The sequence below is a fragment of the Solanum stenotomum genome, chromosome 6, assembly GCF_019186545.1.
Source record: "Solanum stenotomum isolate F172 chromosome 6, ASM1918654v1, whole genome shotgun sequence".
NCBI classification, from domain to species: domain Eukaryota; kingdom Viridiplantae; phylum Streptophyta; class Magnoliopsida; order Solanales; family Solanaceae; genus Solanum; species Solanum stenotomum.
In genome coordinates, this window is record NC_064287.1 from 39,271,625 (window position 1) to 39,296,455 (window position 24,831).

Sequence of the window (24,831 nt, forward strand, 5' to 3'; positions counted from 1 at the left end):
ATAGAATCTACGGTGGCTTATGGTCCAGTTTATTTTAATGCTCAGCCCAATTTGCAGTTATCTTTGACTGATTCTAATATATTAGATGTTTTAATCTTGAATGTTAAAACGCATTGTTATAACTATGCACCTAGATCTGAGTTAATTTGCTTGTCGTATAGAATCTATTATAAATTACTTGCTACTTTGAATCCTAGATGTAAGTTATATGATATATCTGATCAAACTATTTTAGTAGAAACTAATTTCACCAGATCTAAGGTCACTACTAGAAGACCTATAAAATGGGAAGAAATTAATTTTCCTACCACTTGGATTTTAGATTCTGTTATACCCCCTGAGCAAATGACCGATGCTGTCACTAATTCTGAATATTCTCATATTAGTCAAAATTCCGATGGAAAAATTTGTATACAGTTTGATGAAAACACTGTTCCTTATAGTAGACATTCTTTTGCTTCTGATAGAAGACTGGCTATTCAACATATTTCTCCGATAGAACCTTGTTATGGTCCAGCTAGAAATCGTGCTGCTTCTTTACATACTTTATCAACTGTTATATCTGCAGAAAAACAAAAAATAAAAATTGATCCTCGGTTAAAAATTGTTCAAACGAATGATAAAGCATCCGATATTTATGATAAGGATATTCCTTCTGTATCCGAGATGGATCTTAATCTTAATGATACCAACGTTACAGGATCACTAACCTGGCGGTGGTCCACCCAGTCATAGATCAAGCAAGTCAATATTCTTAGAGGTTATTATAAAACTTGGTTTTCTGACACTTACAGTAAAGAAGATTTAAATAATATTTCTCAAGAGTTTTATGAAACTTGTGCATTACATAATCATATTATGTTTTTTGTGCCTTGGTTTATAACCACTTATTTGCCTTTATTCATCAACGTTCTTGAACGATCTTACAAAGATGAATCAGGTAATATTATTCAATCATTTATCCTCCTCAAGCTCCGTTTATTTTACCAAATAATATTGGTATTACTTTTACTGCGTTTCATAAATTTATTGATAATGAAGTCGCCGCAGTAAGTATAAATGAAATTAATCGTCTTATTTCTCAAAATAATTATTTGGGTCTATATGTTAAAGTTATTGGTGAACATATTTGTTCTCTAGACAAAAAATTTAGATAGCCTGTCTAATCTGATTGTTCAAATTGATAATAAGCTAAAATCTGTGAAACAAGTTTCGAAACAGGGTTCTTCGTCAAAACAACCTGATGTTCATATTCAAAGGCCTCTTGAGATTCAGGATTTTATTCTTTGACCTCTACATGACCTTGAAAATCTTCTTGATAAAAAGTTCTCAATTTGGTGCAAGTGCGAAACCGATAAGTCTCGCTGAAGATTTTGCAGATGAGATGGAAGCCACTTTTGATTTCAAAACTCAAATGGAAATGGAAGTTAATAAACTTCATGGGTATCCAAAGAAGAATAGTGGTAATACTGCTTATGCTAGAAAACCTAGCATGCAAACATATTACTATCCCAGGCCTACTCCTCAAGATGTTTTAATAGAGGAAAGAGATTGGAATCAAACTAACACTTCTTATAGTGGAAGTGAGATTTATGAATGGAATCTCAATAGGCTAACTGATAAGCAGTTAACGATTATGGTTCATAGGATACTTATGTATGCTACTATCTGCAAAAGTGTTAGTAACACTGACAAGACTATTTGCAAGATGATTATTGCAGGATTTACCGGTCAACTAAGAGGATGGTGGGATAATTATATGCCCTCTGATGCGAGAGCAGCAGTAATTAATGCTAAGGCAGTAAATGAAGGAGTTGATAATTTAGGCTTTTCCCTTGTTCAAAATAGAGAAGATGTTATGTATACACTTATTTTGACTATTCTTGAACATTTTAGTGGTAAATTTACCAATCAATATGAAACCATTAGATCTCTACTAAATGGTCTTAGATGTAGACATTTAGATAAGTTTAGATGGTATAAAGACACTTATTTAAGTCGGGTAATGGAACTTTCCAAAAATGGTTTAAAATTCTGGAAAGCCAAATTTATTGATGGCTTACCTTCTTTATTTGCAGAAAGAGTAAAGAAGACTCTTAGAAATCCACAAGGAATTATTCCCTATAATGATTTTACTTATGAAAAGCTTATTGGGGCTTGTACGCAAGAAGGCATAAATTTGTGCAATGAGTTAAAACTCTCAAGACAGCTTAAAATGGATAAGCTTAGAGAAAAGTCTCAATTAGGAGATTTTTGTACTCAATTCGGTTTACCGGATGCTTCAAAAAGCACCAACCGAGAAACTTCTAAATCAGAATCTCATAGATTTCATCATAAGAAAAGAAGATCTGGAAGAAGGACTAGAGAAGAAAGAGATAAGCGTAGGGCTTATCGTAAATCCCATAGATTTACTAGGAATAGGTCAAGGCGAAATCTTGATAAGATTAAGTGTTATAAATGTAGAAAATTTGGGCATATAGCTCCAAATTGTAAGCTAGAAAAGCTTAAGACTTTAAAACTTGATGATGATATTCAAGAGAAGATTTATAGTTTTCTATATACTTTTGGTTCCGAATCAGATTATGATGATTCTGAAGCAAGTTATGCAACAGAGGATGAGCAACCTGAGTCATCTAGTAAGGTTCAACAAGATTCAAATGATGCTTGCAAATGTCGGGGTGATAGTTGTCACTGCGAACATGATGAATTCTACAAGCTACAATCTCAGTTCGAAGACATGAATATGTTCACTATCACTGCAGACAATGTGATAGAACTTCTAAAAGAAGTTACCAATAATACTCTTCGTGAAAAGATCATTCAATTGGCTGCTGGTAAAACTAGCTCTTCATCTAATATTCCTAATGATAAAATGGTTAAAGATGAGTTTAATTATTCTGCTCCTTACTCCATGTCTGAAGTTCATAATAGACTCTTTTCTAAACAAACTATGATTATTCGTGATACCTCTTTTAATGATTTAAAAGGAGAAATTGAACATTTGAAGGAAGAAATTAAATTTCTTAAACAAAATCATATTATTTATGATCACCGTCTTACTCAGATTGAGTCTGCTAATAGCAAAGGAAAAAATAAAGTTGATGATTCTACTGCTGAAGAAAATACTCTTGCCAACACTTTGAATATTGATCCGAAACAAAATATGTTTTTAGGAATGATGCAAATTGTTACAGCTCATAAATGGTATGTTAAATGTACTATATTAATTGATAATACTTTTTCTATAACTAACATTGCTATGATTGATAGTGGCGCTGATGTGAGTTGCATTCAAGAAGGTCTAGTACCTACTAAATATTTTGAAAAAACCACTCATATGGTTAAATCTGCATCTGGTTATGCTTTAGATATAAAGTATAAATTATCTAATACTCGTATTTCCCAGAATAAAGTTTGTATTCCTCACTTCTTTTTCTTAGTAAAAAATCAGTTATGCCCTCCTATTATTCTAGGAACTCCTTTTATAAATGCAATTTATCCTTTTACTAATATAAATGCTAAAGGATTTTCTGCTACTTATAAAAATCAAGATATTAGTTATACTTTTATCACTGAGCCTATTTCTAGAGATATTAATGCTCTAATTGAAATAAAACAAAAGCATGTTGATTATTTACAGCTTGAGATATTTAGTATGAATATATTCGATACTTTAAAATCTGCTAAAGTACAGGAAAAGATTAAACTCATTTCTAAAAAAATGGCCATTGATATTTGTGTTGATCATCCTAGTGCCTTTTGGAATCGGAAAAAGCATATTGTAACTCTTCCATATGAAGATGATTTCTCTGAGGAAAATATCCCTACCAAATCACGTCCTTGTTAGATGAATACCGAATTGGTTGAATTCTGCAAAAAGGAAATTGATAATTTATTACAAAAAGGTTTGATAAAGCCTTCTAAATCACCATGGTCGTGTACTGCTTTTTATGTTAATAACGCAGCAGAAAAAGAACGAGGTGTTCCCATGTTAGTTATAAATTAGGGAAAATACATAAAAACCCCCCCGAACTTGGCACGAAAACTTACTTTAGTACTTAAACTACACGGGTGTTTATATACCCCCCTTAACATTTTTTATGTGAATTATTTTCAACCCTCCGAACATCAGCCCAGTTGAAGGCTGGGCATTGTTACCCACGCGTGTTTTCATTGGTCCACGTCGCAAAGGGTTTTAAAAATATCTTACCCGTTTTTTATAACCCACCCGTTCCCAAAATACAACCCAACCCATTTTTAAACAAATATCCCTAAATCTCTCTCAAATCTAAAGACCTAATCTGAAGAATAACAAGTCATTAGCGTGAAGGATTTGCTGAGTTTAGGATTTTCGTGAAGAAACAAAGGAATTGCGTGAAGAAACAAAGTTACCAGGTTAGTAATCTTCGTTTAGATGATTGTAATATTTGACCGAGTTTAGGGTTTTCGTAAAACTTAGTTTTTTTTTATCTTTTCAGTTTGACGATGGATGTGTACGTTACCTTAAGGTTTCACCATGGTGGAAAACTACAACAAAAACCTCGTATTAAGTATGAAGGAGGTATTGTCACTGATTGTTTTGATGTAGATGTTGATAAATTGTCCTACTTTGAATTTGTTGATATAGTTAAAGAAATTGGCTATAACTGTTCTGCTTGTGTTGTTTATATTAAACCACCTAAATGTCGACGTGTTGTTGAAGTTAAAAGTGATAGGGATATTATGGGTATTGTACATAAATTAAAAAATGGAGATATTGTTGAACTTTATGTGACTCATTTAGTTGAAGAAGCTGTTGTGGCCCCCCCCGAAATTGGATATCTAAATGATGTGGGTGGGGAATCTAGTACTACTTTTGATAAGGAATCTAGTCAAACTTTTGAGAGTAGTAAAGGTTTAGGATTTGAAGAGGCTGCACAACCTGCACAACCTGAAGAACCTATTGTGGGTGAAGAGTTGGATGAAGTGTTAGGTAGGACTTCTGCTAGTGTTGGAGAGGACTTGGGTAGGGCTTCTGCTGGTGTTGGAGAGGACTTGGGTAGGGATTTTGTTAGTGTTGGAGAAGACTTGGGTGGTACTTCTTCTGCTGCTGCTGCTGCATCTGATATTCCAGAAGTTGGGTCTGATTGGGAAAGTGAAACAGAAGCAAGTGATGATTCAGACAATGCAGATTTGTCTGATGAAGGAGAAGATGAGTATGGTAGTGATGTTCATGAGGAGGTTATAAATCTTAGGAAAGAGAAAAGGGCTGCTAAAATAAAAAAGAGAAAAGAAAAGGGCCCTAGATCTGAAGGAGTTGATTTAGGAAAAAAAGGAGTTGATTTGGGATTTGATGAATATTTATCCAAGAAACAAACTACTTTTGAGGATAAGATAGCTGGAGATGAGCCTTACTTTGATTCAGATGAAGCTGTTAGTTTTGAAATAGATACTGATGAAGATGTTAATGAGGAAGATGAGGTTGAACAACCTATAAGAAGACAAAGAAAAGCAAGAAGAGCAAAAAGAAATAAAAAGAAAGTTGTATTTGATCCTACCTGTCAGTTAATAGTTTGGGAGACTGGTCTTGCTTTTGAAAGTGTTAAGCAATTTAGAGAAGCTATTACTAGATATGCAGTTCAAGAACATGTTGAATTAGATAAATATGTTAATGATGCAACTAGAGTGAGGGTAAAGTGTACTGCTGGTTGTCCATGGTTGTTGTTTGGAAGTATTGATTCAAGAACAGGAGATTTTGTGGTGAAGAATTATAATCCAGTACATAAATGCAATGGCACAACCAAAAATAAATTGGTGAATTCAAAGTACTTATCAGAAAGGTACAAGGACAGAATTATTTCTGAGCCTGGCATTAGAGTTTTTCAGTTTCAAATTTTAGTGAAGAAAGAGTTGAATGTGTATGTAGGGAGGACTGTAGCAAGGAAAGCTAGAAACATTGTGTTGAAACAAATTATGGGTGATCATGTGGAGGAGTTTAAAAGAATTTTAGATTATAGAGATGAGCTCTTAAAGACTAATCCAGGCAGCACATGTGTGGTGAGACTTAGTGAAGAAACTTTTGAAGGTGACAGAAAAATGTTTCAATCATTTTACATATGCTTTGATGCTTTAAAGAAGGCATTCAAAGCTGGAGCTAGAAGATGTATAGGATTTGATGGTTGCTTCTTGAAAGGTGTTTCTAGAGGTCAATTACTTGTGGCTGTTTGTAAGGATGGGAACAACCAAATGCTACCACTAGCATGGGCAGTTGTTGAGGTTGAAAACACATTCACTTGGAAATGGTTTATCAAGCTTGTAAGACATGATCTTGAGCTAGGAGATGGAACAGAATTGACAACCATTACTGATATGCAGAAGGTATTTTTGTTTTCTTTTTTATTTATTCATTTATTTTCTTTTTAATTTATTCATTAAGTTAGATCTCATGTTATTCTAAATGTTGTTGTTTAAAGGGTCTTGACAAAGCTATTCAAGATCTTCTGCCAAATGCAGAACAAAGAATGTGTGCAAGACATGTTCTAGCCAACTGGTCTAAGAATTGGAAAGGCATTGAAAGAAGAAATTGTTTTTGGAGATGTGCCAAATCTACATATGAACAAGAATTGAAAAGAAATTTGGATCATATGGAGAAGTTAGGCACTGGAATATGTGATGACTTATTGTGGTACAATATAGAGAGGTGGTCTAAATTATACTTTAAGTTTTTCAGCTGTTGTGATAGTGTTGACAACAACATGGCTGAAAGCTTTAATTCATGGATTTTGGGGCCAAGACACAAAACTATCATCACAATGCTTGAAGAAATAAGGATCAAAGTGATGAGAAGAATAGGACAATTGAGGGAGTTCTGTGATACTTGGATAACAAACATATCTCCAATGGCCCTAAAGGTATTGACAGAGAACACAACAAAGTCAATGAAGTGTAACCTTGAATGGAATGGTGAATATGGTTTTGAGGTTAAAGACAGCTGGGATAACACATTTGTTGTGAACCTAGGCAATCAAACATGTACTTGTAGATCTTGGATGCTAAGAGGTATACCTTGTTGTCATGTTATAGCTGCACTTCATTTTAGAAAATTGGAGCCCATTAACTATGTTGCACATTGGTATAGCAAGGAGACTTATCTCAAGGTCTATAGTCACTACATTCAACCAGTTACTAACATGAAAATGTGGCCACAGTCGGCCAACCCTTCTGTTATTCCACCTGTTATAAAAACACTACCAGGAAGGCCTAGAAAGTGTAGGAGAAAGGAGCAGAATGAAAACAAAACAGGAAAATTGTCCAAGAGAGGTGTTGAGATGACCTGCAGTCTTTGTCATGCAAAGGGTCATAATAAGAGGGGTTGTCATTTGAATAATCAAGCTAATGCAGGCAGAGGAAGAGGAATGGGGAAAGGATGTGAGCCTAGTTCAACAAGGTCAAGTGTTGGTTCTTCTAAAGCACCAACTGAATCACAATCAAGCACAAAGAGAGGAAGAGGTCGACCAAGAGGTTCTACAAAACAGGTAATGTTTATAGTAATTCATTTAGTTGTTAATTTACATCTTAATCAGTCTAATATTTTTGTTGATCAACTTATGTTATAGGCTAGTGCTACTGGAAGGGGAAGAGGAACTGCAACTGGTAATGGAACAGGGATTGGTGTTGCTGCTGATAGTTCTGGTGCCACTGGAAGGGGAAGAGGAACTGGAACTGGTTTAGCTGGAAGGGGAAGAAGAACTAGTGTAGTTGCTACTACTACTGATGTTCCTGGTGCTACTGGAAGAGGGAAGAGGCCAAGAATGGTTGGAATGGGGATACTACATACACAGAGTGGTTTTACAATCCACAATGTAAGTTGTCTTAATTATTTACACACTTTTTAATTTTAACTTATGAAGCATCTAAGACAACATATTTTTGTGAATCTAGCCTGGAATGCCTATGAACTCTTCAGTAGTGACTGGAAATCTTGGGCATCATAAACCAAAATCAGGCTTAAAATGGAAAGGAAAGGCTGCTGTAACTCAACAAGGTCTTCAAGAGATGAGAGAAAACAAAAGAATGAGAACAAGGTCCAATGCTGCTGAAGTTTGATATGGAGACTGCTTTAGTTTGATATTTTAGCTGTTTTTGGAACAATTATGCAGCTGTGACTGCATTAGTTTGATCTGTTTGTTTTTGAAACAATTATGTTGCAATTGTGACTGCATAGTTTGATCTATGTTTGTTTTTGAAACAATTATGCAGTTGTGACTGCATTAGTTTGATATTTTAGTTGTCTCTTTTTGAAACAATTATGCAGCCAGTTTTGCATTACTTTTATGTGTACAATTATGCAATTGTGACTGCAATTTAGCGAATGCAGTTGTAAATAAAACACAAACAAATACACAAACCACCAAATTACATTAAGAAAATAAGAAAACTCATTACAAAAGAGTTTTGCACCTAATTGGTTACAACATAAACAGTGCTACACTACACCAACATTGGATCTCACTACATCAACAACTTAAGGTAACTTCATTGAACATTTCTTCATATTTATCACCCAGAACCAATAGCTTATAGCTATAACCATAACGCAACAACAAGCTACAGCAAAAAAGAGCACATTCTGCCATGTTCTTCTCCATTTATTCTGCATCACTTTCATCTTCTCAACCTCTTCTTGCAACATTTTCAATTTCATACCTAGACCATCATCATCTTGTTTGAAATCTCCCGGCTTGTCAACTTCTTCAGTAACCTCAATCAATTCAAATGCAGTGGCTGAGGTTTGAGAGGATTCTACTATATTCTCAAGCTCACCCAATTTCTGTATTAGTTTAGGAATCACAAATTTCGACCTTGAATCAATATTTTCTTTATCCTTCCAACACCAAAAGTTGCAAGATCTAGGACTCTTCAATAATGAAAAAGGATGAAGGAATTAGTGGTTAATCAAATTCTTAATCGGCTAAAAAAATTTAAACAAAAATGATCTTTACCCCATAATAAGGACATGACCAATATCTTCTTCCGGGGTTATTTGAAGTCCAAGATGTTTTCAAACGCACCACAAGTCCATGATTACAATAAACTTTTTTCTTCGTAGTATAATCATCTTCTTCCATACAAAGATTTGTCAAATTAATTGATCGCATTGTGTGCTAAAATTTTGTGCAAGAATTAACGAATATCTGGAAAAAACAGAAAATAAGAAAAAGAGAGGAAAGAAAAATCAAAATAATAGATGAAGAAGAGTAGGTTTGAATCTTACATTTTGAAGAACACTTCCTTCAAAGATTCAACTTTTAGGTTTAAATCTTACATTTTGAAGAACAATTCCTTTAAACATTCAACTTTTAGGTTTGAAGAGCTAAGATTTGAGAAAAATAATGAATTAAGTCGCCATTTTTTGGATGATTGGGTTGGTGAGGGAGAAGAGGTATTTAGGGTTCTTCAAAAATGAAGATTGTTCTTCAAATGGGTAATGGGTCGGATATTACCGTTGGAGGGGTAAATTTAATTTTTAAAAAATGTTAAAAGATGACTAACGCGCCGTTCTAAGCTGTAACAACACGCGCACAAGGTTGGTGTTCGGAGGGTTGAAAATAATTCACATAAAAGATGTTAAGGGGGGTATATAAACACCCGTGTAGTTTAAGTACTAAAGTAAGTTTTCGTGCCAAGTTCAGGGGGGTTTTTATGTATTTTCCCTATAAATTATAAACCTTTAAATAAATTTTTAAAATGGATTAGGTATCCTATTCCAAACAAAAGGGATTTATTATCAAGATTATATAATGCTAATATCTTTTCAAAATTTGATTTAAAATCTGGATATTGGCAAATTCAAATATTTAAAGACCATTCTTATAGAACGGCATTTAATGTTCCATTTGGACAATACGAATGGAATGTAATGCCCTTTGGTTTAAAATATGCTCCCTCAGAATTTTAAAAGATTATGAATGATATTTTTAATCCTTATTTGGATTTCTTCATAGTTTATATTGATGATATTTTGGTTTACTCAAAGACTCTTGAAATGCATATTAAGCATCTAGACATTTTTAAGAAAATAGTTATTCAAAATGGTTTGGTCATATCTAAACCTAAAATGAGTTTTTTTCAAACAGAAGTTAGATTTTTGGGTCATTTGATTTGTCAAGGAAAAATGACTCCTATTCAGCGATCTATTGAATTCGCATCAAAATTCCCTGATATTATTACAGATAGGACGCAATTGCAACGGTTTTTGGGAAGTTTAAATTATATTTCCCCCTTCTACAAAAATTTGTCTCAAGATTTAGCTCCGTTATACGACAGGCTAAAAAAAGATCATAAGAAGCCTTGGACTAATAGTCTCACAGATCTTGTAAAGACTATTAAAGAAAGAGTTCAATCTTTGCCTTGTTTAACCCTTGCTAATCCTGTTTGGCCAAAGATCGTTGAGACAGATGCATCCAATATGAGTTATGGTGCAATATTAAAACAGATTAACCCGCATGATAAAAATGAATACCTTATTCGGTTTCATTCAGGAAAATGGAGCGATGCTCAAAAAAAATATGCAACGGTAGCTCATGAAATGTTAACTATCGTTAAATGTGTTTTAAAATTTCAGAATGATCTTTACAATCAGAAATTTGTGATAAAAACAGATGCTCAATCAGTCAAATATATGTTTGATAAAGATTTTAAACATGATGCATCAAAATTAATATTTGTTAGGTGGCAGGCACAATTAGCCCCTTTTGATTTCGAAATTCATTATAAGAAGGGAAGTGATAATTCCCTCCCAGACTTCTTATCTAGAGAATATCTTTCTTCTTAAAAAAAATTGGGTTTTCTTGACTTCCTTACTGATATTACTTTGGTTACAATTTTGAAGGCAGTTCCTCTTAATAGAGATTTACAGGAACGTATTTTATGGAGAATTATAGACGGAATTGTGATGGATATCGTCGCTAATTACATGATTGAACAAGAACTTTATGAAAGATTTTATTGTTCTGAAGTTTATGACCTTTTAGATGATTAAAACTAAATGCTATGTTTGCAAGATGGATCCTCCTTGGGCAACCAAGGCTAGAGGTAAGGGCAGTTATACTTACGGAAGGGGAAGATCCTCCTCCTCAAAAACATCAGGATCGGCATACGGATCCTCATCCAGCTCTGCAATTATACAAAGGGGAGGAATGAGCTTGGTAAAACTAACAAGCTTTTCAAAAGAAGCTACTTCTTCGATACATCTGGATGATATTCTAGAAAATAATCCATTATACGCCCAACTGAGAGCATATTTATCTCAAAAGCAAAGTGATACTTTTGCATCGGTGGCGAAAGAAGAGGTTGATGATATTAGATCCTATGAAAGGGTAGTAAAGAAAGAAATGATATTTCTTATTGAAAACTCTGAGATACAAAGAAAAGAAGAACCCTGGAAGATATTCCAACGATATTTACTTAACGGATTATACTTCCCAGGAGAGTCATACAAAACCCGCCTATATTACGAGACCATTTTAACGAATACAGATAGTGTTGAATTTCAACACTTCTCAGGTTATAACACCAGCGAGAACGTTTATAACTTCTCCAAAATGATCATAAAGCAGATTATATCAATTGAAGATTGGGGTATATCCTCGATGAAAGAAAGGCAGATCAGCCTCAATAAAATCCCTACCAATTTCACTTATTGGGATTATATTAACGCTTTCATCAAAGTCCTTTACTATAACAATGAAAGGCATAAACATACTTGGTTTATCAAGGTATGTGCAAAGATATTTGTTGACCCAATTCCTAACTGGTTCTTGAACTGATGGTCATACCACGGACCGACGGTAAAGATTTTACCTGATCCCTTTTTAAAGTTATACAAAAACTGGGTTAAGTTTTCACCAGACCTTGATGATTTATACCACTCAAATCATGTTTGTTATATAGAACAAATTGAACAAATTTATTTCTTCATAGAATTCTCGATTCCATGGATCCATAAATGGACCCCGGAAGTAGGTTTTACTGAAGAACACATTTCATGCTTATATCGAAATTATTATAATTTCTGGGATAAATTAATGAAGAAGGATCCCATGACTAAATCATTATATGGCCAAGAATTATTGGACTCTATTTCTCAAAGAATCCAAGACTATGGTACTATTCCTCACAAAGGAATAATTGCTGACAACTCCGTCAAATATATTGCCAGAAGAATTTCCATTCAAGATGGAAATAAAGAAGAAATGATAAAGGAGTATTTGGATGAAATAAGAAGGAATCTACTCCTCAATATCACTCACTATGAAAAATCAGACACTTCAATGAGAAGTGAAACAAGTGATGATATCGCAGATGATGCTCAAGAGGCTCAGCCTTGTGAATCGGCGAAACCCATGGTCACTGTAGATCACTGTAGATCGGTCATTGTAGATCGCTATAGATCACTGTAGATCGGTCACTGTAGATCATTGTAGATCACTGTAGATAGACGCTTTTTTCTTCTATAAATAAGGTCTTTTGTAGTTTGAAGGAGGGGCGTTGAAAAACACTCTCTCTTCAAAAGTTTTTTTTTTTAAGTTGTTTATTTCTCTTAGTTTGTAAAACTCTCGGTTTGCTGGAGGTTCGCCAGAAGTAATAAAGTTGTTGATACTAGGTAATTTAATTCTCTACTTATATTTATAAATCTTTTTATATTTCCGATCTGGAAGCTGTGATTATGTCCGGCTAAAAATTTATATCTATGCCGGATAACTAACTTCTCTTTTATATAGACCATGAACGGATCTAAGCTTTATTTAAATATAGAAGAATTTTAGTATGACTTCTCGACTTGGTTTTGAGATTGAGGTACAGTCAGATCTAGTACTACTTTTATTGGCTTTGTCTTTATGACTCCGTCTGATGAACCGTGGTTTTTAGCCCTAAATTGAGTTTGATAAGTAGGGCGCCTCATACCCGGTTAGAACTATCAGACACATGGGCTTAATAAAAATATGTATTAGCTTCTTGACATGCCCTTTGCTTGGGTAAAATAATTAAACCATGCAGTCTGAGAAACTATGTTAAAATTCTTGTGTATTTCGATTCTTATGTAGTTGGACTACCTCTAAGGATATTGACTTGCTTGATCTATGACTGGGCGGACCACCGCCAGGTCAGTGATCCTGTATTGTTATTATTTTTATTATTATTATTATTATTATTATTATTATTATTATGGGTGTTAAACGCCAAATGAAATTGCCACGTCATTTTTACATTACTACGTGGCATTGGAAAAGAGTCAAATATACCCCTAAACTATTTGAAAAGGTCTAGATATACCCCCCCCCCTTTTTAAATAAACTACCCGACACGTTTTCAACGTTTTTTTAAAAAATTTTATTTTTTTTCGGTAAATCCCGAAAATGAGTAATTGACTAATAAAAAAATAGGAAAAATATGAAAAAAAATATAAAATTAACGCCAAAAATTCGCGAATAAATATAGTAACCTTAAATTCAACAATTTCAACAAATTTTTTTTATTTTTTATTTTTTTCGATAAATCACGAAAATGAGTAATTGATTAATAAAAAAATATGAAAAAGACTTTATGCTGAATTTTTAGGTTATATTTTTCATATTTTTTTATTAATCAATTACTCATTTTCGGGATTTATCAAAAAAAATAAAAATTTCAAAAAAATTGTTGAAATTGTTGAATTAAGGTTACTACATTTATTTGTGAATTTTTGACGTTAATTTTTTATATATTTTTCCTATTTTTTATTAGTCAATTACTCATTTTCGAGATTTACCAAAAAAAAAAATTAAAAAAAAAATTGTTGAAAATGGGTCGGGTAATTTATTAAAAAGGGGTCTACCCTTTTCCAATGTCACGTGGTAATGTAAAAATAACGTGGCAATTTCATTTGGCGTTTAACGCCCATAAGGGTATATCTAGATAAAAAATTGAACGGCAAAGACACGAGTGAGCCAAACTTTAAACGGGAGGTATATCTAGACCTTTTCAAATAGTTTAGGGGCATATTTAATCCTTTTCTCTTAAAAATAAGAAAAAGGGTTTGTAGATTGAAGAGCGGCCCACCAATCGAGAATAGAAAGGGCCCAAATTTCAAGACAGAGGTTGTGTGTAAAACCCGCCATTGACTTGCTCTACTATTTTATTCCTCTATTACAATGTCTCTATAGTTTGGTGTACCTACCAATACCATTACCAAACCCAAAATCCCATTACAACAAGTGTTGTAGGCACGGCACGCCTTGGGAAAGAACAAGAAAGCAAGCATGGCTGCTTCATTAGAAGATGTTCCTTCAGAAAGCCTCATGTCTGAAGTTCTCCGCCGTCTGAGATGTTCTTCTAAGCCTAACAAACGACTCATTCTCATAGGTACTTCTTCAATTCAACTTTTCAATACTCTAATTCGTTTACTGTTATCAAATGGATCCGCTTCGCCTCTTTCAGTATAGCATATATATTTGTGATTTTTCTTTCTAAGCTAAGAATCAGTCAGAAGAACAATTGTTGATATTTTGTGGGATTGGACTAGTTACATATGATTTTTAATTTGACTTAGATATTACATTTGTGATAGTTGAAAAATATATATATTATAGTAATGGTTGAATGTAAGTTTGATTGAGAAAATACTGCATTAAAGTTAAAATTTGAATGTTTGAAGGTGTGAAAGTTGCATAGAAATTGAAAAGTGTTGGACATCAAGTGGAAAAATTTCCGGGTTAGTTGGAACAGAGGGAGTATTTAGTATTGAAATGAAATTGATATGAATAGAGTATGAAGGGATACATAGGATTTGTATCGAAGGATTCAACCTAATTTCTGATTATACTTGCTTGATGGGGACTTTAAACTGTATCTTATTGAATGTGCCAGAGTATTTTAGCTGGATGAATTTGGTAATGCAGTGTACAAATGAATAAAGCTGCATCTTTTAAAATAAAATTGAGTAAAGGCTGTAGAGCATGAAGAAAGCTTCCATTTTGAGTTTCTTGTTTTCACACCACCGACCCCAACTAGTTTAGAAAGTTTAGAATTGACACATTGGTGTTTTATGCGTCAAACACTACTTGGTACCTAGCAAAGGATAGATCAGATCATTGCGATGAACCGATGCAAAACGAGGAGTTATTGCGTCATGGGTGATTCAGAAAGGTGTGCACTTCAAACAATATGTGCAAAGTGATTTAAATGAGAATCTATTATTCTTTGAATCTCAACTTTGAATAGTTTGGATTGTTATTGTATATTGGAGGTTGAAATTAGTTTTTTAATTTTGCAATTTGATTGTTATATTACTAAAATTCATATACTTTTGGTATTATTTTATTTTTTGTAAATTGAGTGCTTCATTTCTCACCTGAAGTCCTGAAGTCCTGAACTCCATGGACCTTGTTGTTTTTATGCACTTTTTGCTGTTGAAAACACTGATATTTACAGCTTGCGTTGATATCCAAATGGGCAGCAGAAACTTGTTTTTGTTGAAAAGTTAGCTTCAATCCGTTTAAAGCAACTATTTTTGTTAATTTTGTGCTTTTATTAGCACAAATGGGAAGTTCTATAAATGCAGCTACTGTATTAAAATGCAAGATCAAGAACAAGTGTTGTTTTTTGACTTATACTTTCACAATCTTGCGCAAAATGTTTCATAATATGTATCTCGTGTAATATTCTCCTTGCAAATCATTGATGTTGTTGACAAAGTGTTCACCTGGCTTCTTTGACATTGCTATGTTGCCTGTTCTCGGTTCAAATTTTCATGATATCTACTCCTTCAGGGAGTTCTACATTGATACTGAATGAAAAAATATTGTTATCAATTCTATTTCAAAAAAAAATAAAATATTGTTATCAATCGTGGTGATGAAGTGATTTGTGAAGTTCAAAGCTAGTGCTAACAATGTGAAACTAATGGCAGGTCCACCGGGATCCGGAAAAGGTACACAATCTCCTATCATAAAGGATGAATACTGCTTGTGCCATTTGGCCACCGGTGATATGCTCAGAGCTGCTGTTGCTGCTAAAACTCCACTCGGGATTAAGGCCAAGGAGGCTATGAACAATGTAAGTGGCAGTCAGTTTTTGGGGATGGGCAACAAACTTCGTAATGTTATTTCAAGTACTTTTTCTCTGTTTGGTGAATGATGTCCTTTTTGGGTGATTTTTACAGGGTGAACTTGTGTCTGATGACTTAGTTGTTGGTATAATTGATGAAGCAATGAAGAAACCTTCATGTCAAAAAGGCTTCATTCTTGATGGTTTCCCAAGGACAGTGGTTCAAGCAGAAAAGGTTGTCCAAAACTATGAAAATTTTGCATCGTGACTTCTCATCCTATTAGTGGTCTTACTTTTAATTGTGACGTGATACAGCTAGATGAGATGCTTCAGAAGCAGGGGGCCAAGATTGATAAGGTGCTCAATTTTGCAATTGATGATGCAATCTTGGAAGAGCGGATCACAGGCCGGTGGATTCACCCTTCAAGTGGTAGATCTTATCACACCAAATTCCAACCCCCAAAAGTCCCTGGCGTTGATGATGTAAGTTTGCTAAGTTGCCATTAGTTTTACGGATTGTCTTCTGTGTAATGGCAAAGTATGGTTGTCATACCTCTAGTGGCTGTAGTTTCTTTATCGCTTTACATACATTTGCTGAAAACAAATTATCCTTATTGGTAATTAACATTGACCTCTCTATTGTTTCTAAACTGCGGAGAAATTTTCTGGGAGTTCAGCTTCCTAAACCAGAAAGTGGTGGTAATTAACTACCATTTTCCTTATTTAGTTTCTAAAAATAATATTTGGGAAGTTTAGGCGCGTTATTATGAGTCTCCCAATTTTATTTACTTGCTTAGGAAGTTCTTTCTCAAGGCACCTTTAACTTGTTCAATAATTAGCTGAAGGACGGAAGTTTCTGACCCTTAAAGTTTTCCAACGAAGTACCTGGTAAGATGGCTTAGTTTGGCTTAAAACTAGTTGTTGGTCTTATGTCTTACATTTCCAACGGGATCAGTGTTGTAAAAGCCATTGCTTGGTCGTGTAAACTGTTAAGTAATGAAGCAATGCAAAGGGAGGGGTTATCGCTTTCTGGTGAAGCCATGCAGTTCAGAGAAATGGGTGCTTCAAAACATTGACACACATAGGTACTTTACATTTATAAAAAAACAATGAGACACATAGGGGGTTGTTTGGTAAGGATACATTAGAGAAAATAATGCATGTATTAGTTATGTATATTACCAACACCTTGTTTGGTACACTTTTTCAACCTATGTATGACTAATAGAAGCATTATACACTCTATTTGGTATTATGCTATGCTATGCTGTTTGGGTTCTCCAAAAAGGATGCCGCTCCGTGTCGGATCCTTCGAAAATGAACTACTTTTCAAGGATCCGACATGTACTTGTCGATATTTTTGAAAAGTCCGATCAACAAAACTGCTATGTATAACTAATACATGAAAAACTATGGTATTAGCGATGCAAGAGTTTTTAATGCATGCATTAGAAGGGTTAAAGACTCAATTGCCCCTCAAAACCATTTCCACATCCTCTCCACGATATTTGTGGAGGATATTTTTGTAAACAAATAGTTTGTTTTAGTAATTATGCAATACATGTTATTTTTAATACACCAAATCAAACAATGCATTAACAGTGTTCTTAGCATAACAAATGTTAGTATTATTGATACACCCTATTTAACACTATTCTTATACACCCTACCAAACAACCCCCCAAAAGAGAAGCTGTCAATTTTTTGAATCTAACTCTCAGAGGTTAGGACTGATGTTGGCATAACTATAAATTTGATGCTGAAATTAGTAATTTTAATTGCAATTTGATTATTATATTATTAACTTAATATGTGTTGGATATATTTTTATTTTCCGTAAATTGTGCGCTTTATGTCAAAGAAGCTTTGTGCTTACTTCTGGCTATTTGTTACAAGTATAAACCTCGTCGCTTTTTGGTGCTTTTCGCTTTTAGAAACATTGCCAACAATTAACCATTTCCCTATCAAGAGCTCGATTTCTCAAAACAAACAAAAAGGAAACAAAAGATGTCGAGACAGTCTCAAGCCTTCAGTTATGTTGCATGGGCACAGATATGTATGTAATGGACAAATTGCGTACAGCCGATATCCTTTGCCAGTGTATATGGATATATTAACGATTTGGAGTTCATAAATTCAAACTAACATAGAGCAACCTAGTCACAGTAAAGGAAAAATAATCATCAAAATCAATTCCGAATCTCAAATTTTAATCCGGGACCCGTCGTTCTTTAGTATTTCCTGTGAAGAAACAATAGTGTATTTGAATTCATGTTGTAGCTAAAGATGATCAATGATATTAGTTATTCAAAAATATCATTGAGTGGTTTACTGATGTATCTTTCTGCATGCAGGTCACTGGAGAGCCTTTAATTCAACGGAAAGATGATACTGCTGAGGTTCTCAAATCAAGGCTAGACGCATTTCACCGTCAAACTGAGCCGGTTTGTATTTACAGTTCATTCTTACTTTCTCTTAGTATTATAACTTGTATGTTTTATACTTTACCATAAGGATGTTCAGGATTTTAAAATTCGTTTTTAACTGTGAAGAAAAATTATCTAGTTCTTATTTCTAGACAAACAATTACTTCTGATATCCTCGACAGTAGGATAACTATTCTGATTAAGATGTGTTATTTGAGTGCGCTTAAAGTGTCTATTGAAACAAAGATGTAGAATTACTTGACCGTGAAATAGTGGATTAACAATTGTGGCAGTTAACCGAGCAGCAATAAACGCACAAGTATCTTACGATAACCTATCCATTTGAGTATGAAAAACTTTGCTATATGAGCTCGTATCAGCATTTTATGATATGACGGATAAATATTTCTACTTGTATCTGCGTTATGCGTGCAAAAGGAAGTCAAGTTTATGTGTGACCTTTTAAAATTGTTTGATAATGCAGGTAATCAATTATTATTCCACCAAAGGTGTTGTTGCAAGCCTTCATGCTGAGAAACCACCAAAGGAAGTTACTTCTGAGGTTAAAAATGTGTTATCTTCTTGAAAAAGATCATCTATCACAAGAAAATTGAGACATTTTTTTTTGTATTATCGGAAAAAAAATCTTTCTGATTTTTTGTTGTGTTATCTGCGGCTTTTTGTGCATGTCCCTGAGGAATTCTTGTTTGTATGGGGAATTTTCGCTAATAATTTTAGAAATAACTTCATTGGAATAATGATCCATATAAGCCAAATCTTGATTTGGGATTTGAGCATAGTTAATTGATATGTGATTTGATAATTATGTTTGGTTGTTGTAAAATGTAGATTATGTATCACCTTGATTAATGCTTCAAGAGGATTTTTTTTCTTTCGAAATTAATTAATTGCTTGATAATATCTATTCCTTTTCCGGAAAGTTTGGTGGTATTAGAGGCGTTGGTTATGAAAATATTTGGAAAAATTTCATAGTGTAGCAAATATATGTGTTATGTATTTACTATATATAAGTATAGTTAAAATAATTACGATTTGCAGATATATTATTTATTTAATAGCTATTATCCAATTTAGAAGCATATCTTCCAACAATTAATGCATCCAACCCAAATTCACACAAATCAACATATATTTACTTTTTCAAGCTCAATCTAAAGGTCGAAAAATTATAGCCTACCTCAAAGCAGATTGCGCGCTCCAAATTCACAAGTCTGGAGCTTTTTCTCTGTTGTACGGCCTCCGAACGTTGTCAAGCTGTCAAAAATAGTATCACAACGTCAACACGGTCGTTTAAACGCCAAAAACACATTAATTAGAAATGTATCAAAATTTGAGTCAAAATGAAAATGTGAGACTTGAGCCAGAAATTTCAAAATTGACTTAGTCAAAAGGTCGGTTTAAGCCCTGGACTCATACTCCAAAACGGGACACAATTCGGGACTCGAAACAACACGAAACACAGACATGCAATAAATTCACAAATTAAGCATAAATAAAGAGAGTTGACAACCCTTCGAGGCAAAGTTTACCTCAAACAAGAGGTCCACGACAATAAGCACTCCAACGCATAATCCCGAACTTCCTGACCACACCAACCAGTCTTGAAATCACCTCAAACGGTCTCCCACAGCTCAAGAAAATCAATTTTGAAGTTTTTAGCCAAAGCCAATCGTGTTTGGTCTATAGAAATTTTTAGGATAAGAAAAATAAAAAAAATTAAAAAGTAAGCCGCTTGTAATTACACCATGTAATTACCAATAATTCACAGCCCCTCCCTGAGAATTGGAGTGTGTAATTACCCTCTACCAATTACACTCAATTACCAGCTGATCAAGTAATTATATGGCCAACCAAACACGCCAGACAGTGTAACTACACCAAATCCAATTACCAATGTGACTTTCCAAACAAGCCCTAAGCGTCTGGAACCACTAGGCTACACAATTTTGTTATTTCAATGGTATCCAAAATGTCTTATTTAATCATTTAAAGTATCATTTTACTTATATATATAGTGTAATTTTTCGACGAAGAATCTCCACCTGGCCATCCTTATTATAGTGTAGCTCCGCCCTGGGTTTTATGTTTGTGTACTTTGTAGTTTAAATTTCAAGTCAAAGAGAGAAAAAAACTTCCTATTTAGCATGGATTTAATGCTTAATTTGTGAGCAAATATGAAGAACATAGCTATTATAAATTATAAAATTGGGAAAAGTGACCTATTTGATTTTTTTTATTTTTTAAAATATTTAAAAATAACGTAAAATATCATATATAATCAATTCTATTACACACTAATCGAATAAGAATTTTTTTTAGGAAAGCCCAAGTGACAAATGAAGGGGAGTACAAAAGTTGTGTCAACTCATTTCGCCTAAAATCTTTCCACTAAAGTAATAAGGGAAAATTTTCAAAATGTCAATATTTTAGCATTTAATAGAATCTCTCAGCAATATTTTCAATATTTACTAAAAGTTTCAATATTTTAGTTTGTTATATATCTGATTTATGTATTTTTTTTAAATTTGTTTAATTTGAAAGAATATAATTATTTAATAACAGAAGGGAGAAAATCAAGGGAGAGAATATTTCAAAAAAAGTAAATATCACTTAATTTTCTCATCAGTTACATTTTCCAAGAAAACTCAAGCGTGTGTCTTTCTCACAATGTATTTTTATTTTTATTTTCCAGAAGTTTGTAACCTTTTTAAAATTGTTTACATTCCAATATGTATACTATTTGTATTCATTCTAGTTTTCATGTTGTATTTTGTATAATGATCAAACTTGTATTTTTTATTAGTTTGTATTCATTCCAATAGGTATGCCAAATGAATCTTGTAACATCACGCACCTAGAAACGATTATAAAGAGTTTAAATTATGAAAATATTGATTTTTGGAAAGAATAAGGAAATCTGGAAATTTTTGTCGGAGTTCAAAAAGTGAGTTTTAGCCATTTTCAAACGGTCATAACTCCTAGCTCAGGATGAGTTAGGAGCAGATCTTGATATGGTTGGAAATAACTTGGAGAGATCTTTCCAACGCTGCCAGGTTTGCACAATTTCGACAATGTATAAGTGAGTTATGCCTTTCGGAAGTTGGGTTGTTGGATTGAGGAAAGTCCAAATCCGGATTTAAGGAAGGGCAAACTTGCCTTTTCTCTAATTAATTTCCTAATTCATTTTTAGGAATTTATTGGGGGTAAAAACAGAACTTAATTTAGTTTTGAGAAATTAGAATACGTTTAGGGCTTGGAGAAAAGAGAAAAGAAGAAAGAAAGGGAGAAAAGCCAAGATTTCGCCAAGAACGTCAAGCGTTTGGAGTGGAATTCGTCGAGGGTGATCCCTATTAAGGTATGTGAGATCTTTTATTGATGGGTTAGTTCACCCACACACCAACTTGTTTCAATTCAGCGATTTTGAGTTGTTTACATGTTAAAAAAGTGAAGTTCTTGAAGAACATTGGTGGATTCTTGTTGGTTGATTGTTGAATGCTTAGTGTTGATTTGATTCGTGGTTCCGGGTTATTTTTCGAGTTAAATCTATTGAGTATTGAGGGTACTAATGATCCTAAGTGTTTGGGGAAAGAACCATATTGGAAGTTATGAGGGTTTAGAGATGAAAAACGGAGAAGAAAAATGGTCAAAAACCTGGGGAAGATGGTGGGGCGTCGCGCTAGCCAGCGCTCCCTAAAAGGGGCTCTGAAGTTCACCCTCTGGGGCGACGCGCCAGGCAGCGCGCCCCAGCAACTCCTCTAAAGTTTGAGGGATGGCGCCCCGCGCCTCTCAGAGCGCTAGGGATGCCAGTTCTCCCTATTCGTTCCCCACCTTTTTGTACTTGTTCCTAAGCGATGTACCTATGTTTTCTAGTTGATTCCAACACTCTAAGGTACATTTAAACATCATGAAATCATCCATAAACATGAGATCATGAACCTTGAATCCATAATCCAATTCAAGGAAAGTTAAGATCCAAGTCATAGAAGCTAAGAGTCAAAGTCTAGAAGTTAAGAAGCAAGTCAAAGCAAAGTTTCTTAAAGTTTTCAAGAGTCTTTAACAAACATTTTAACTTCGTTTTAAGGCTCAAGTTTCAAGTTAAGCAAAGAGTAAAGAGTCGAGTTCATTTCTCAAAAGCTATAAGGGAACTAAGTATTCCCAAAGAGTTTATAAATGTTTTTACACATTTGAGCAAGAAAAGGGAACGTAACATCGATTCCAAGAGAGCTTTTAAGCTAAGTTTTGAGTAATTACCTCAATTCAAAGAAAGAGTTCTGTTTTTACAAACATATGAGCTAAGTATATTTTGGGAGTAGTATTGAGCACCGATATGGAGATGCGAGTTCATATTAACTCAAGTTTCCATAAACCATGTAGCCATCATGGGTAGTAAATGATCATACTTTTTAGATGACTCCTTAAGATGCTTTTAACATAGACTAGTGGATCCACTAAGTTAAGCGTTCTATATGATGGCAAAGTATAGGACAGTTCTGGCAGCGTGAGCAAGACGTTGTATCACCACTTAGGCTCATAGTGGTGGTTGTCGATTAGAGAATCTCCCACAAAACTTATATTACTTTTATATATAAGTAAAGTTGAGTTTGTTATTACTTTATCTTTAGCGAACTAAGTTGTTTACACTGTTTTACAAGTTATATATATATATATATATATATATATATATATATATATATATTGCATGTGTCTTATTGCTTTATTTTGAGTTCAGTTATTCATAAGTTGTACAGAGCCAAGGTAAGTGTTCCTCCTTACTCTTTTCAAGCTTAAGTTATTGTTTAGCATTCCAACTCGCATACTCGTACATTCAATGTACTGATGTCAGTTGGTCTGCATCGTCTTATGATGCAGACACAGGTAACCAAGATCAGTATCCAGCACCTCGTTGATCCAGTTGATCACTCAGAGTCAGTGGTGAGCCTCCTTGCATTCCGAGGACTCTTTTATTCGCTTTTAGTCTTTCATTATTAGGATGTTATGGGGTTTGTCCCATCATCCATCTCAGTATTATAGAGGCTTCATAGACAGACAGACAGTTAGTTATGAGTCTCTCAGTATTTGCAGATACTTAGTTTTGAGACAGAAGTTGTCAATTTGGCTAAGATGTTATCATTTGAACTATTACATGAGTTTATCTTTTTGAGTTAAGTCTTCTGCTGAGTTAAGTAAGCCAGGCCAAGGGTTCGCTTGGGGTCAACAATGGTCTCCGAGTGCCGGCCACATCCAGGGTGTAGGCTCGGGGCGTGACAAATCTGTAGTTATTTAAGAAACATATTTGTATTCATGTATTTTTTTCACTGTGTATTTTTTTTCTCTTCAGAATCTTGTATCCTTTCTTAAGTCGTTTTCATTTCAATATGTATTTTATTTGTATTTGTATTCATTCTAGTTTTTATGTAGTATTTTGTATAATAATATATAAAATACAAAAAATAGTATGATGAAAAAGTGAAAATGAAATATAAAACTGAAAAGGAATAAGTGAATATTTGTTGCAATTATTCTTAAATAAAATACATAACTAGTTGACATACCTTTAGAATGAATACAAATTAGGAATAAATACCAGATTCATAAACTATGCAACATAATTTTTGAAAAAATACAAATATTAATAGCATACATACGGTTTGGAATACAAATTGAGAAATGATACAAAATTCTGAAAAAATTATAAAAAAAAAAAAAACTAATAGGAAGTTGTTCTTCCTATAAATAAAATACATATCTAGTTGACATACCTTTGGGGTGAATTCAAATTAGGAACAAATATAAGATTCATAAACTATGCAACATGAGATTTTGAATGAATACAAATATTAATAGCATACATATTGATTTGAATATTAATTGAGAAAGGATACAATTTTTTTAAAAAAACCTATAAATACGTACAAAACAAACTAATATGAAACTATTCTTCCTCAACTTGGTCTTCAACAAGTTATTCGAAATCTTTAGCACCCAATTTTTAATTTATTTATTTTATTAATAGTGTCTTTACATAATAGAGGGAAATCTCAAAAGATACTTGGTGAAAATGTATTAACCTTTATCAGTGGGTGAAAATATTTTGAAGAAATTGTGAGATTTCTTGAACAAATTGGAGGAAAATAGAAGAGGTGATTTTCTTAGACAAGGAAAAGGAAAGGAGAGAACAATGGTGAAAAACTCAAGAAAGAGAAAGGGGGATTTTGGGTTAAAAACCTAGAAAGAGGGGAAAGTGGGTAATGCAAGTTTTTTTCTTCTTTTTCACGTATAGGGGGAGTAAAATTAGTCCAATGTGGGGCCTGATTTAAGA

At 33.7% G+C, this 24,831-nt stretch overlaps 2 protein-coding genes and 1 pseudogene across 2 annotated transcripts; all 3 read left to right on the forward strand.

Annotated features, from left to right (window-relative positions):
- The first annotated feature begins 5,920 nt into the window (after positions 1–5,920).
- LOC125868724 (uncharacterized) lies at positions 5,921–7,311 on the forward strand. The gene is made up of 3 exons (XM_049549309.1): positions 5,921–6,357; positions 6,453–7,136; positions 7,234–7,311. The coding sequence occupies exons 1-3, from the start codon at positions 5,953–5,955 to the stop codon at positions 7,309–7,311; spliced, it is 1,167 nt and encodes a 388-aa protein (XP_049405266.1). The 5' UTR covers positions 5,921–5,952.
- A 63-nt stretch (positions 7,312–7,374) lies between these two features.
- LOC125868725 (uncharacterized) lies at positions 7,375–8,085 on the forward strand (annotated as a pseudogene).
- Positions 8,086–14,171: 6,086 nt separating this feature from the next.
- Positions 14,172–19,117, forward strand: LOC125866843 (adenylate kinase 4). The gene is made up of 6 exons (XM_049547210.1): positions 14,172–14,382; positions 15,929–16,074; positions 16,181–16,300; positions 16,381–16,548; positions 18,420–18,509; positions 18,976–19,117. Exons 1-6 carry the CDS (start codon positions 14,280–14,282, stop codon positions 19,075–19,077), a joined length of 729 nt encoding a protein of 242 aa, XP_049403167.1. The 5' UTR covers positions 14,172–14,279; the 3' UTR covers positions 19,078–19,117.
- The last annotated feature ends 5,714 nt before the right edge of the window (positions 19,118–24,831 follow it).